This window comes from Stigmatopora argus, chromosome 21 (genome assembly GCF_051989625.1).
Source record: "Stigmatopora argus isolate UIUO_Sarg chromosome 21, RoL_Sarg_1.0, whole genome shotgun sequence".
In the NCBI taxonomy this organism is placed as follows: Eukaryota; Metazoa; Chordata; class Actinopteri; order Syngnathiformes; family Syngnathidae; genus Stigmatopora; species Stigmatopora argus.
This window is the reverse complement of record NC_135407.1, coordinates 5,094,448-5,108,417: the sequence shown is the minus strand read 5'-3', so window position 1 is coordinate 5,108,417 and position 13,970 is coordinate 5,094,448. Positions and strand designations below refer to the sequence as shown.

Here is a 13,970-nt window from a genome sequence, read left to right as displayed (position 1 = left end):
GGGAAAATAAAGCTCCACCTCATTAAACCTTCACCGTAATGTTAACATTGACGGCGATAGACAAGGCCCAGCAATCTATAATCTTTCAACGTCTTTGGCCGTCAATGACAGTTGTAAAATAGTACTGCTTGCACACAAATATGACGTTATGTATTGTTGGGCTGTGTTATAGAATTTCATATCTTCTCAGATTTCCAATGAAACAGTCACTCAACGCCAAATCGAAGCCGCAAGCAAAAATCGTCAAGAAGCCGACTAAAGACACGATGGCACAGAGGGTGCGGCAGAGGATGAACAATGTCGAAGAAAGAGCAGAAACAACAAAAAAGAGGGTTGAAGAAGAGCCTGAATGCCAAGCCTTACGCAAGCGGGAAAAAAACATCCAGGAGAATAAGGCCATGGTAGGAGCAGTCAGGCACAATGGTATACATTATGACACTTGATCATTTCCATGTTAATAGATAATGACTTTTCTTCTAGTTAGCTAAGCTGTTTGCTGACCTCACTTCAATAGCTGACCTGACTTTACCCCAGACACCACAGGTGAGAACTGATATTGACCTTAGACCACCATGTTTTAATCATATGACCCCTAAATATATATTTTTAAATCTCATACTTATTCTTACTTCTACACAGAAGAAAAAACGCACGCAAGTGAAAACAACCCCGCGCAAACGCAAATTTGAACAGGAAGCTGGCTCGGAACGAAGGAACCCGCCCCGTAAAGCTCGACCTCCTGAGAACTTTGCGGTGGACCAAGTGTGCGAACCATTGCCACGCAATGGCTCTAAGGCAGTGGACATCAGGAGACTTTTGGAGGTACTGTCTCAATTATTTTCACAATTTTGTTTTCAGACTGTTTTTACTGTGTTCTGCAAACATTTCTCATAATAAATATTTGCTAAAAGGCTAACCCAGATGACATGTAGTCATAAATGATGTCAATTGGAAATAAATATTAAAAAGAAATTTACTCAACAAATCAAGAGATTTCTAACATTATAATCTATGGCCCACAAGTTGAGGCTTTTTAAAAAAATAAAAAAATATAACACTAATGCAAATGTTTATTTAGTCTTGTTGTCAGAGGTTTGATCGACGACTTGTATTGCAGGGAATCGACATTAAAATTTTTCAAATACTCACCAAACCCCGCCCTCGCGATAACCAAGTCTGGTGATTTGCAGGTGGATGAAGAAAGCGCCGGCAACAACCCGAAAAAGAGGCGGAGCCACAAACGTAGTCAGTACGACTACAAGTCGGTTGATGAAATCACTGAAGACGACTTGGAAAACATTGCGTACCGCAGCAAAGATAAGATCTGGGACAAAGACCACGTGAGTCAGCAGTACACTTTCTTACTTTTTTTTCCTCCGTTCCATGGAGGTAAACTCAACTTGGAAAAAAACAATAAAACCTTGCTACATGTTTGCCGCCACTTTATTCCCTATTCATCTAATGGTAACATTGTTCCCTCAGGGAAGCTCTTGCCACCAGTGTAGACAAAAAACACTTGACACAAAAACCGTCTGCCGCAGCGGCTTCTGTTCTGCGGGTAAAGGTCAGTTCTGCGGACCGTGCCTGAAAAACCGCTACGGCGAGGACGTGCGCACCGTACTGCTCGACCCGGTTGGTACCAACACAACACTGTTCATCAGTGGATTCTGATTGCGTAAATTCGCAAATTGCCTTTTTATTGGGGATGTCTCCATCAAATATTTTTGCATGTCCTATTTTGTGCAGACATGGTCATGTCCTATCTGCCGAGGAATGTGTAACTGCAGCTTGTGCCGGAAGAAAGAGGGCCGCTGCGCTACTGGCATTTTGGTCGGGTTGGCTCGCTATAACGGCCACAACAATGTCCATGAGTATCTGGAGAGGTAAAGGAGCTACTCACAATGACAATTTGTATTAACTCACCGACCATAGACGTCTATGGTCGTCAACGGCAATGAAACTTGATCATTCCTTGTTCATTCTTTTTTTTCTCTCTCTCTCTCTCATCGGCAGGATTCAAACTGAACTTGAATAAAGTCCCGAGGACACTCTTCACACAAGTGGAACACTGTGCCCAATACTGTTCGTCTTTCTAATTGAAGTTGACCAAATGTAAAGGATCAAGTAGTTTTTTTTAAGAATCTTGACTATTATGTACGTTTTGTCCACAAGGGCGCAGTATAATTCAAACACACGAAAAAGGTTGTGACACCAATGCTAGTTTATGTTTTTATATGTACATACTGTTATGTTTGTTTGCATTAAGCTAACAGACACTTAGAAAAAATTGATGAGGGTATTTTTAGGTGATTCTCTGTTTTATGTAGGTTGGTAGGGAACTAGCAATTTTAGACTCATTGTACTGCTGATTGTTTAAGTAAAATTGGTGACACCATCTTATATCTTAGATTGTTACACACGGGCGAAGATGCCACTGTTCTGCATCTGAAATGTTCTTATGTTTTTGTAATAAAACTGACCTCTTTGCAGATTTTTTGTTTACTTGTATGTAATACAAGACTATACCCAGCAATTCCCAGACAAACTTCTTTTTGAGATCATCAGGAGTCCAGCAGGAGTTTCTCCAATTTAATAGTAAGTCAGTTTTGTGGTTGAATAACAGGCCCAGATTTGACACTCAAATCTATTTGTATGTCAATTACATACAGATGATTTCACTATTCCTAATTTGGTCACATTTTTCTTGATGGTTTGCTTTAGGAACTGCAAGCATAGCAAAAAAAAGCAATGTCAATCAGGTAAGGCTGTTTAAAATCACTTTATTGTCACGCGTTATTCAGGCAAAGCATATTCTCTTTTCCCACCCTTCGTTCTTTTTACTGACATAACACATTTGTACAAACAAATTTTAGAAATCTGCACAAGCCGGAGCCTTTGAGGCTAACCTGGCAAAAAAAATATCAAATGCCATGGCGAAGAACAGTTAAGAAATTTTTTTTGTATTGAATTTTTTTTTTACAAATGTGATGTCGCTAGAAAATCGGGGGGGAAAGCTGGTCGTCACACAAAATATATTACTGAAAACATCTAAATTAGTTTGGTATCAACTTGTTTTAGTTTGAAACTTTTTTTGCTTTCTTTTATTTTCTCCCCATAAAGAAAAACAATATGGCGCAAGGAGAGGAAAACAAGTACACTACAAAAAAAAACATGCCGTACACAAGTTAAGAATCAACACGCACAATTACGAGTCCAGCAAAAAGGCAAATATTACAAACCAAGAATAATAAATTAGCTTTACACAGTAGCTTTGCTGTGTTAACAGAGAGGGGCAGGCTTTCAAAGCAAATCCTATATTTAAAAAATTAAAAAAACAACATTTTTTATGAGACTACGCACTGGACTAACAGAGCAACGCCACCAGAACTCATCACCACACAGCTAAATGGCCTTTAGACCCCACCCCCAACTCACCTGAACCTGCCTCTTCCCTCGCCCTTAGCTTGTGTTAAGGCAGTAGTGGGTCACCAAGCAAGCTTAGTGTCCCACTTATTCATTGGCTGCCGGAGAAATGATTGACAAATAAAGTCTCACTCCAAAAAATGTTCATTTGAACGGCAGCTAAGGAATTAAAAGCACACAAACTGCCCTAAAAATCCTTTGAAACCACTGCTATCCTGTGCTTTTTATTTAACCCCGCCCCCTTGACAATGTAAACATGTTCCTCTAGATTGTCATTAAGTATTGCTTTCACCTCACATAGTTGTCGAAAGCTAGATTGTTTTTTTTTTTCTCGATAGAAACCTATTTCCTAATCACCACAGCCGCAGTAGGAATGCAATATATAGAAATATTTCCTTGTGCTTTTTCTTTTCTTTTGTAACAGTTCACAAAGGAATCTCTCCCTACCCGTATCAGTTAGGGAGAGATAAACCTCAAATTGGGTAGATCTTCAAAAAAAAACACGCACACGCACACACACATATACTCATGAATTGACTTACACTCTCACTTTCCCAGAACTGCAACAGTCCTGTACCTTGATTGACCCTCAGCCCTGTCCGACAGGTAAGAAACAGATACACAACATTGTGCATAGAGATAGATTTTGTCACCATTTAGAAAAAAAATCACACGTGAATGGTTTTTCGTGTGTTAATCGTAACACGACTCCCATTCGTTTTTTTTTTTTGGACCCTTAATTTTGTTATTGGCGGTCGAGCGTGTCCAATCTGGCAGAAGTCCTCGTCTCCTTGAACATGAACCACAATCGCTACCTACTCAAATTCCTCTTCTTCCTCCTCCTCCAAGTGATTGGAGGTGGTGGGTGTAGCGGGCTCGGAGTCACGGGAGAGGGTTGCCACAGTGACGATTTGAGGAGAAGCTTGGAGGCCTTCGGGGGCGTCGTCCTCAAGGTTATCGGTGGTGATAATGGCCATGGTGGCGCCACTTTTTTTGTTTTGGTGGGTCTTGATGTGCTTGGAAAGGTGGTCGCTTCGCATGAAGCGTTTGGAGCACTCGGGACACTCGAAGCGCTTCTCCCCTGTTGGTGGACGGAAACAGCGGTTGTAAATCATTTGGAAGAACGATTCGAAGGCAGGTGGCGCCGTACCCGTGTGGGTTCTCCGGTGTCTCTGCAGCTCGTCGCTCCTGGTGAACCTTTTGCCGCAAAATATCCAGTTGCAGACGAAAGGCCTTTCGCCCGTGTGCCAGCGGAGGTGGGCCCTCAGGTGAGAAGTCTTTCCATAGACTTTACCGCAGCCTTCCATGTGGCAGATGTGTTGCTTCTTCTTCGTGGGGTCTCCACTGTTTCTGCGCCAGAGGGCAGGTGTCTTTTTACCGGGAAACCCGATGGTTCTCCTACATCAATCGACTCCTACCTTGCCTCTCCATCCCTACAGTTGGGGCAAGAACAGGCCACTCGACGAAGTCTCTTGCTAGGGGGTCCCTCTTGGTCCGAGGAGCTTTGCACGGACCCCAACTGGTCCGGGCTCATCGATGAGCTGGATGCCACGTTGCCCACGGTGACCGTCAAGGGGGAAGACTGAACTTTGACCCCCTCCTGTCCTTGCGGCTGACCTGATGGTTTAGAAGCGGGCACAAAAGTAAGCCAAGTTATTCAATTGGGGTGCAGAAATTGAGTGAGTAAAGTACTTGACTCACCCTGTAGACCAGTAATGGTGAGGGGCACACCCTGCACCTGGACTCCGGCATTTCCGAGCCCAGCGATGCTAACCGTCTGTACCCCAGAACCCGGGTTGATCTGAGCAGCGCTCAATGTGAGGGGAGTTCCTCCCAGGGAGACCAATCCTCCACTCCCCATCGTTGTGCCACCGGCCACCGGGGCCAGCGTGAGCTGTTGTGGCATCGCCGCTCCGAGGCTTCCCTGTAGGGAAACGCCGCCAGGGAGCTGCAGCGTTTGCCAGGCAATCTGCCCAGACGGGGACAGGGTAGGTGTGCGAATAAGGACTTGGGCTGGATTCTGAAAGGCCTGAATGGGCTGCAAGGTTTGACCGGGGGCCAACTGAAGAGTCTGAATGTTCTGTTGTTGCTGGCCGTGGTTTTGACCGGAAGCTTGTGGCTGCAGCTGGATTTGCTGTAGCAACTGATGTCCCACTTGGCCCACAATCACTTGTTGAATGCTTCCCGGGGCGTCCATCTGGCTTTGGACCCCGTTGGCCTGATTCTGACTTTGATAGTCCGCCTCCGTGCTTTGTGCTTGGGCTTCACTCGTAGCGGCGTCAATGGCAGAAGCGACCACTTGCGTTCCCTCGGGCGCGCCGTCACCCTCGGCCGCCCCCGAGACCGCCGCCGCGGTCATCAACTGGTTACCGCTAGCGACAGAAAAAGTGCCATCTGCCGATTGGATGAGCTGCACGGCTCCGCCACCTCCGACGTTATTGATTACTGGCAAAGCCAGGGTCATGCCGCCGAGGTTGATGGGTACCGTGGTCATGACGGGCGTCTGAGAGCCCTGAAGTGTCTGCAGCTGCAGGGGGAATGACTGTGCGGGACGGATTTGCAGTGGGACTGTCTGATTGGCCGTAGTTGACAGAATGGCCTGCTGGTTGGCTGCCTGCAGAATGGCCTGACCGGGGTTCGGACTCTGGATGAGTTGAAGCCCCTCGGGCAGAGCCCCGATGGAAGCCTGCTGAGTTGGGTTGATGTGGATCTGTTGGCCATCTGCGGTCTGCAGGTGAGGGATGACCTGGTACTGGACCCCACCGCCGGCATTGGGCAGGTTCTGAACCTGGATTATTTGGAACTGCTGTTGCTGATTGGCCGCCACGCTGTTGGTCCCGGCCACGGCTTTCACCTTTACAATAGGAAAGCGGTATTGAAAAATTGTCAAAACGTGACTACCAATGGCTATTCCTGAATTTGCCGACCTTGCGTCCAGATGCGCTGTCATTTGGAACCGTGGTGGCCACCGTCACAGCTACAGGCTGGTTGGTGTTCTCCTTGGCCATGGCGGGTGGCGCCGCGATAATCTGCCAGCCGTTCCCCGTGAACTGGGCCGGGACCAGTTCCAGCGGCTGGGGGACCAGGGTCTGGTTGCCAGATGCGTCCACTACAATCTGGCCCTGAAGTTGACCCGCTTGGAGCTGAATCTGACCAGTTTGGAACTGGATCTGCTGGGGCCCCGCCTGCACCTGGGCCACCTCCCCTCCCGTCTGCCCTCCGATTTTACTGCAGGTGGCCGCCAACAGAGCCAACGGAGAGGGCTGAGAGGAATCCTAGGAAAGGCAAAGTGGGAGATTACGGAAGAGGAGCAAAAGACAACTCTGAAGGCGGAGGAATATGCAAACGAGCGCCACCTCGGAGTCGGAAAGCCAATGGGGAGGCATGGGCATGGATTATTCTGAGTGCAAATACCGTGTGACTGGAGGAGAAAGGAACAGCAAGAGATGGGTGTTGGAAAGAGAAACACAAAGCTGACAGAAAAGAGAGCTGTCAGTAGAAGTGGGCGGCAGTTTTACAGGAAGCGAGTGGGTGGGTGGGCGAGCGATAACTCTACTGTGTCTCTTTCTGAGAACACCGCAAGAAAATGTCGCCTTCTCTCCGGCTCGCCTCACAAGAACTAACTAGGTTGTGGGCAAAACATTTTGCAATACTGCAAAGGGACACAAACCAAAGCAGCATTTGATGAAGATCAAACAAACAAAAACATCTCTAAAATGAAGAAGACGTCATGAACTGGTAAAAAGTGTGGCACTAAAGCCGCAGGATTCCATAAGCGGAATTAAAGCATTCTGAGGCTAATTCAAAGTGACACTTCCATAGTACAATAGCTGAAGTGTGACAGCCGCGTAAAGCTACTCATGGGGCTTTTGGGGCTGGCGCTCAGCTGGGCTGCGCACAAGCAGGAAGTGAAATTCAGGAGAGAAACGCCCCCAGAGGTCGGCGCTTGCAGCAAGAGAGGAGCAGATTTTCTCTGCCTGGGGTGAAGCAAAAGTCTTATTTTGAGTACCTGCGAGGATCCAGAATTCTTCCCCTTTTTTGACGCTTTCCCTCCTTCGGTTCCCGAGGATTCCTTCTTGGAGTCTGAAGAACAAAACGATCAAAGTTAGGAGCGCAAAAATACTCAATGTCATCGTCATTTGAAAAAGAAATTGCAAAATGGATCCAACACAGCCCAACAAATGTGACCATTACCGGTATCAGCAACATCACAGGCTTCATAGCTGTCAGGCAAGGAAGGGGAGAATCGGGAGGGAGGCAGGGAGGGGAGGAGACGATAAAGGAGGAGGAGGAGGAGGAAAAGGAGGAGGAGGAGGAAAACACCTACCACTCATAACGCATGAATATACCAAGAGGGAGAGGGTGTAGTTCACGGTAGAAGGCCGGCCAGCCGGGAACGGAGGCGGAGGACGGCCTATATGTTGGGCTCTGAGCCCTGGCGGATCTGGCCGTATTCACGAAACCACCCACCGTCCAGGAAGGGCGGAGACACAGCCGAATAGCCCTCCCTTCCCGCTCCCGCTCGACAGAAATAACGGAGAAAGCTCCGTCCGCCTCCCCCCGCAAGCCACTGGCGCCCCAAGCACGGCCGTCGTACGACTCCTTAGTCGGATTGAGCGTCCATAAAGATGCACTTTAGCGCCTGTCACGATGGAAAATCCACAACGGCGTTCGTGGTGTGTCACCGACGAGGCCCACCCACTTCCATTTAAGCATCAGGACAACACCCCTGTTGTGCCTGTGCCGTTGCCGCTCGCCGCTTGCCGCTTGTCGTTTGCTTCTCCGAGCGCGTCGTCGCCGTCCGCCAGCCCGCACAAAGGCAACCCCTTTTTGATATAATGCTTCGATTCCCTTTTAATTCCTTCACTCGTTCATTTTTGGCCATATAAAAGGGGAGATACGCTCAGATAGCTGTGGCTTTTGTGGGCGGACGCGCTCCTCCCACTTATTCAGATTGGTCGTCGGGTTTGCCGTGCGAGGGTTCAGATGGGAGTTGTATTTTGCACAAGCCTCACCTCCTCCGCCGCTATTGGACGAGCGGGACTACATTACCCACGCGGCGCCTCGCTAGGAGGGCTGCTTGCTAGTCAAGTTGCCGTGAGAGCTCGGGGAGGGGGCGGAGACTCTTGTGTAGAGGCGTGAGGGTGCCCAATCAAAGCTTGTCATTATTGGACGCCAACACATCTCTCTACTTAGTATTCACAGCGTTCCAAATTCCATCATTTTAAGACATGTTGTCAACCAAAGCACGAGACAATTGACTTTACAAAGCCGTCCGATTTCATCTTTAAAGTCAACATTTACAAAAATGTCAATGATTGACCATGATTTTGTTTTCTGTACGCGCCCCATCGCTGCAGCGTCGCAGGCAGCCAAGTGCCCCCGCCCCCGGGCCACCGTTGCCAAGCAACGAGGGTTGGCCTGGAACAAAGGGGGTGTCGCCCGTGCCAAATGATTCCATACTGTGCATTTGAGGTAGAATGTAAACAATCAGCATGGAGTCTAGCATTTAAAATCGGCGACTCCAAAGAGAAAATTAATCATTTTGATTAAATAAGAGTTTTTCCTAAGGACATTCAGAAAATTTTGTATATGTTGTTCACAATTTTCACCACAGGGGGGGCGCCATTTACAAGATAATTAAATACTCTATCAGTGCTGCATAAGTGTTAATATAAAAAAATCGCACATTAGGTAAATTGCCATGATTAATGCATTAGTCAGAATAATTCATTTCACAAGTTACAGTAGTTGTGATTATTTTTTATTTATCAATATCACTCAAAAAGCTTGCCGTACTGTTCAGTATATTTGATGTCATCATATACATGTCTAATATGACTTAGTGTATGTTTGAGACTAATTTTTTCTTGTGTGTGTCTCATGTAGGTGACGTGTATTTGTCATCAGACCCAGTGGCGTCAGGCTGTCTACTAAGGTAAGGTTGTTAAGGACAAAAGATTTATGACTGACATGATTGGCACATGCCTCTCTCGCGCTTGTGGTTGCGTGTGTGCATGTGTACTAGTCAGCATTCACTCACTCGCTAAATTGGCTTGCTTGGCAACTTGGCAAGAGCACCATTCCGAGTGGATTAACGAGATGGCGTCCTTGTGTCGGGATGAAGAAAAACAAACTGTATTTTGCTAAATTGCCCATTTAACTCTTAAGACGATATGAGAAAAGAGAGTCATGAAATTTTGGGCCACGCACCCAAATATGGCGATACATTGAATTTGGCTGCTTAAGCGCAAGTCTGCTTTTAGAAAGTAGTGTTGTCTCTTTGTTATTAAAATGAACATGAACAAGTCAGTTTTTCTCGATTACCCATCAGGTAATTGGCGTCATTAAAATTATTTCGGATGCCAAGAATTTACAGAATGTGTTTGTTGTGAGGACAGGTATTTACCTTGTGCTTTAAAGTGAGTGGGCACATTCACGTCATTTTGTAATGTTCAACAGGTAGGGCGCCTCCATCGGTGTGCGTGCTTGTACACGGGTGACAATGGGAGGAAGCAAATGACTAAACAAGTCACCCCGGAGTCATTCATGCGAGCACCTTGACCACCCACGAGACTACAGGAGATGCCTGCAGGTACCCTGAACTTTGAGTGAACTCTGGCCTCATCAATAAAATGCTGTTGGGATCTAGTTTAATGTGTTTCTAAGTAGAAAAGAACACAAAATAATCGACAAAAGTTAAGCACAATAATAAAATATTTTTAAAAAAAAACTAATATTACTTCTTTAACTCATTGTGAAATGATTGCTGCCAACCCTCCCATTCAGTATGTACGGATTGGATGTCTAACGCTGTCAGTGGTGCTGAAACATTAGCATTCCCAGTAAGTTCTCCTAGTTTAAATCAATTGGACCTTTATCTCTCATTTTCAGTGGCAACCAATCATTTCAATTATGCATTATTCTTACATTGAAATTTAATATTTTTGGAATGACTGAAAAGTCCATCAAATGTTATTTCTCGCCTGTAACATCCTGTATAATATTATATTGATATATTATACAATTACTACCACTTATATGAGTATCTCTCATTTTCAGGAAACTGAATTTTAAAAGATATGTTCAAAAGAACAAAACTTTCCACTTCTGGACTCGATGTAAGAAGACTTCTTGAAGTCAGCCTTTGTGTGCACATCAGCCCACTTGGAAGACGATCCTTAGCTACTATACGAACTGTGGAAGACATTTCCAACGACCCTAAGTGGAGGGTGCGACACCCCATCAAGGACCAAGGTAAGTGTGCTAAATTGCCTATGTGTAATTGAGTGAAAAACAGGACACGACTTGCTGCCTTGGCTAAACCATCCTGTCTTTGAGCAACTATTGCTACATAGTTTATGTTTACGTAATCCCGAAGTATAACCTAAAAAATGAAGAAGCACAATTGTGTGTGAGTTGAGGGATGCAGATTGCTATTGGCGAGGAGAACAGAGATCACAGTCAGAATTGAATAAGGAAAGCAGAGCAATGGGAAAGATTCCCTGAAATTTATTGGGGTTGAGCAAGGAATACGCTACACTAGCTTTAAAATAATAGACCAGCTCAAGTGCCACCCCCCAAAGCTTGTCATTATCTTCTCTGTCTTTCATCCTCACTTCCTTCATTTTGTGTTTCAAGCCCAGAATTGCTTGAATTTGTGATAACCAGCTGGTTGAAGTAGTCCCTAATAACTGGTTTGGCTTTGCACATCCTCCCTTCATTGAATACGTCAGACGGCGCACAAAAGCGCAGCTGAAAAGATTCATTTTGCTCATGGCTGTGGCTGAACATGACAAAAAAATATATAGCTGCAAATTCATGAAACGCAAAAGTGATTTAAGGTGAGCGAGCATTGTGTCAGGATGTGCCTCCCCACTTTCCCGTAATTAGCAGCCTGCTGTTTGACACAATAAGCCGACAAACAGTATTTCAGGTTCATGAAATGTGTTTAACAATGAACCACTTTCCGTAAACACTCAAGCAATTACATATAACTGCGCATTGTTCAAAAGCCACTTGGCAACCGAGACAAAAAAATAATACCATAGAAACAAAAATAACCTACGAAGAATAGTTTCATGAGTCGGGAAGCTCATTTTCAAGGTCAAGGATGTCACTAGGATGCTTCTATTCACCAATAATGTGCCTACTTTGCATTTATGCACAGTGTATTTACATATTATGCACTGGAAATTAAAATTAAAGTGTAAAAGTACAACAAATTCAAATTTACTCATCATCACTATAAAACTTCAAAATAATAACGCACACTTGCTTCCGCTATTGTTGAAGTTGTGATTGATACTTTTCGTGATCGATTGGAATCTGAAAAAGCAAAGGAAAGGGTGTTTTCTGATATTTGTTTTGTTGCTTGACGTGAAATTCCAGAGGCAATGCAATCAGTACCCCCTCCTTTCCCCCTTTTTTCCGGCGCTGAGTGATCCGCCCTAGGGACAGGATGGGATGGACCGGTTCGGCAAACAGTCTTACAAGCGTTAGTCTTTAAAAAAAATGCACTTGTCATTTTTGACATGTTGAGCCAGGCCACTTAAGTCGTTCGGAACTCATGAAGTTGTTTGTCGGGTGTGGTTAAAACTGCGGGTTCAATTGGAAGAATCAATTTGTGGTTGTAGTCAAGTGGTATTCTTTTTGTCAAAATCCATTTTCAAATCATATGTAATACTTTCCAGTGTTTCAATGTTTGAACAAATGATTTCTGGTTAAAATATCAAAACTGTGTTGTCAGAGTTGACGCTTCAGCTCTTGGTAATAATGTTAAACAATGAAATAGAAACATACTGTAAAACATAATTGTTTTTTAGAATTCCCAACATTGAGCATCAAAATATAAATTTAGGTAGCATTAAAATACCAATCATTTTACTTAGTCTCAAATAGTTCCAAACCATTGACTATTTTGGACTCAAGTCCCACTGCGTCGGTCGCTCCGCCCCCTTTTTTTTCCTACGAAAATTGATGGCATACCGAAGCTTTACAAGCAAGAGACAACCTGCGTTGGCCTCTGATTGGCCCACAGGCCATCAAGGCTTCCAACGCACAAGGAAGCAAGAAGTACAAAAGAGCAAACAAGCGCACGCCGTGGCATACAACGCAACTTGACAGCTCAAATTATGGCTGCAACTCTTCTGTGGGTAAGTTTACATTTGTCCCTACAATATTATTATTCTACGCTTCAATGTATAGCTAGTATAGAAATGGCATGATAGTGGAATTCAGTTATCTATAAATATTAAAATAAAGCTAAACCCATTTTGAAAGATCTGCTCACTTGTTAGATTATCTGCTTGTTATTGTTTTATACTAGAAAAACTAGACTGCTTCATTTACATTTTTACAATTTACAATCAAAGTCTTGTGCCCGTTCTAAAATATCGACATGACCCCACAGGAGGACCCCCGGCCGGGCGGCGCCCCTTTGGCCATGTTGGCGGCCACTTGCGGCAGAATCTGCGAAGGAAATTCATTTTCTGACGGACCTGCCGTATTCCCTAAGGGCTTCCATCCGTGGAAAAGGAGCGTCCCGCCCACACGTCTCACCTCCCTCGGGGTCCCCCCCAAAAGCAACGGGGTGGGATTCCCGGACGACTCCGGCGCTTTCTCGGTGACCAACCCCGAAGGGTTTGCGTCTTACCAGAACGTCGGCCGGCCCAATAGCGGTTTCCCAGTTGAACGGCGTTCACTATTTGTCACGAAGATGCCCGCTTCCGTAGAAGCCATCGCCGGAATGTTCCCGCGGCTTCGCCCGCAGCCGTACGAGTCGTGGTTCAATCCCATGACGGATGGCGGGAGTGGGCCTTGGTGGGACACGGGCGCCACTTGGGCGCAGAGTTCCGACCGAGCCGGGAGCGCCCCGTCTTTGGCCGGGTCAGGATCCCCCGAGAACGGCCCCGGAGCCGTCCGCCAACTCCTCTCGTTTGACGGCTCGCGAGCACCGTACTTGGAGGGGAACCTCGCCGGTTCCTCCGCCAGGAGACCCCCGGTCCCCGTGGCCTCCTCCTCGCGGTCCTCCCGTCGCCCCACGGGCCGAGCCACCTGCGGGTGCCCCAACTGCCAGGAAGCGGGGAGTCTCGGTCCCGTCGAGACGAGTCCCGGGCGCCAGGCCGTCCACAACTGCCACATCCCGGGTTGCGGGAAAGTGTACGGCAAGACGTCCCACCTGAAGGCTCACCTCCGCTGGCACACCGGAGAGAGGCCCTTCCTGTGCAGCTGGCTTTTCTGCGGGAAGCGCTTCACTCGCTCCGACGAGCTCCAGAGGCACTTTCGCACTCACACGGGGGACAAGCGCTTTGAGTGCGGCGTGTGCCGCAAGAGATTCATGCGCTCCGACCACCTGAGTAAACACGCCCGGACGCACGGAGAGGAGGAAGCCGGGAAAGGCAACGCCGTCAGCCAGCCTCCGGAGATAAGCACAACTGTCCAGGTGAAATAGGTTTTTTTTTCCCCTGGACAAAGGCACTTTAAAATGAATATTACATTGAACACCCTTAACTCATGGCATGTGTATCCTTGTTAAAAACCCAAAA

The 13,970-nt window shown here is 46.3% G+C and overlaps 3 protein-coding genes across 9 annotated transcripts in view; 2 read left to right on the top strand and 1 right to left on the bottom strand.

Moving 5' to 3' along the window:
* cdca7b (cell division cycle associated 7b) overlaps positions 1-13,970 on the top strand; it is a 31,355-nt gene that overhangs the window by 1,163 nt on the left and 16,222 nt on the right. For 4 of the 5 annotated variants that reach the window (XR_013297744.1, XR_013297742.1, XR_013297743.1 and 1 more), the window contains exons 4-16: positions 191-401; positions 481-543; positions 640-822; positions 1,191-1,340; positions 1,483-1,632; positions 1,747-1,883; positions 2,014-2,112; positions 2,491-2,595; positions 2,722-2,759; positions 3,982-4,029; positions 9,313-9,361; positions 9,886-10,018; positions 10,486-10,680. Coding sequence is in view for 1 of the 5 variants with exons in the window: in XM_077590186.1 (XP_077446312.1) it covers positions 191-401; positions 481-543; positions 640-822; positions 1,191-1,340; positions 1,483-1,632; positions 1,747-1,883; positions 2,014-2,035 (916 nt within the window). In the remaining 4 variants the exon portion in view is untranslated. The other variant, XM_077590186.1, reaches the window with a different exon arrangement.
* Positions 2,765-8,371, bottom strand: sp4 (sp4 transcription factor). Of its 3 annotated transcripts, none has more exons than XM_077590180.1 (7): positions 7,751-8,371; positions 7,433-7,506; positions 6,351-6,698; positions 5,125-6,277; positions 4,842-5,040; positions 4,574-4,773; positions 2,765-4,504 (listed from the first exon to the last, which is right to left on the bottom strand). In XM_077590180.1, exons 1-7 carry the CDS (start codon positions 7,755-7,757, stop codon positions 4,239-4,241), a joined length of 2,247 nt encoding a protein of 748 aa, XP_077446306.1. In that variant the 5' UTR covers positions 7,758-8,371; the 3' UTR covers positions 2,765-4,238. The 3 variants fall into 3 exon arrangements, with proteins under 3 accessions (XP_077446306.1, XP_077446307.1, XP_077446308.1); XM_077590181.1 differs by having other exon boundaries at positions 4,574-4,767; XM_077590182.1 differs by lacking the exon at positions 7,751-8,371 and adding an exon at positions 7,618-7,698 and having other exon boundaries at positions 6,351-7,506.
* Positions 12,302-13,933, top strand: sp8a (sp8 transcription factor a). The gene is made up of 2 exons (XM_077590904.1): positions 12,302-12,578; positions 12,836-13,933. Exons 1-2 carry the CDS (start codon positions 12,558-12,560, stop codon positions 13,874-13,876), a joined length of 1,062 nt encoding a protein of 353 aa, XP_077447030.1. The 5' UTR covers positions 12,302-12,557; the 3' UTR covers positions 13,877-13,933.

Excerpts from the sequence above, each read along its gene's own strand:
- sp4 (XM_077590180.1), bottom strand. Across the intron at positions 6,278-6,350 it reads ACAGCGCATCTGGACGCAAG|GTGAAAGCCGTGGCCGGGAC; the intron begins GTCGGCAAATTC and ends CCTATTGTAAAG. Across the intron at positions 5,041-5,124 it reads CACCATTACTGGTCTACAGG|GTCAGCCGCAAGGACAGGAG; the intron begins GTGAGTCAAGTA and ends CTAAACCATCAG.
- sp8a (XM_077590904.1), top strand. The coding sequence starts at position 12,558 with ATGGCTGCAACTCTTCTGTGG. Across the intron at positions 12,579-12,835 it reads TGGCTGCAACTCTTCTGTGG|GAGGACCCCCGGCCGGGCGG; the intron begins GTAAGTTTACAT and ends ATGACCCCACAG.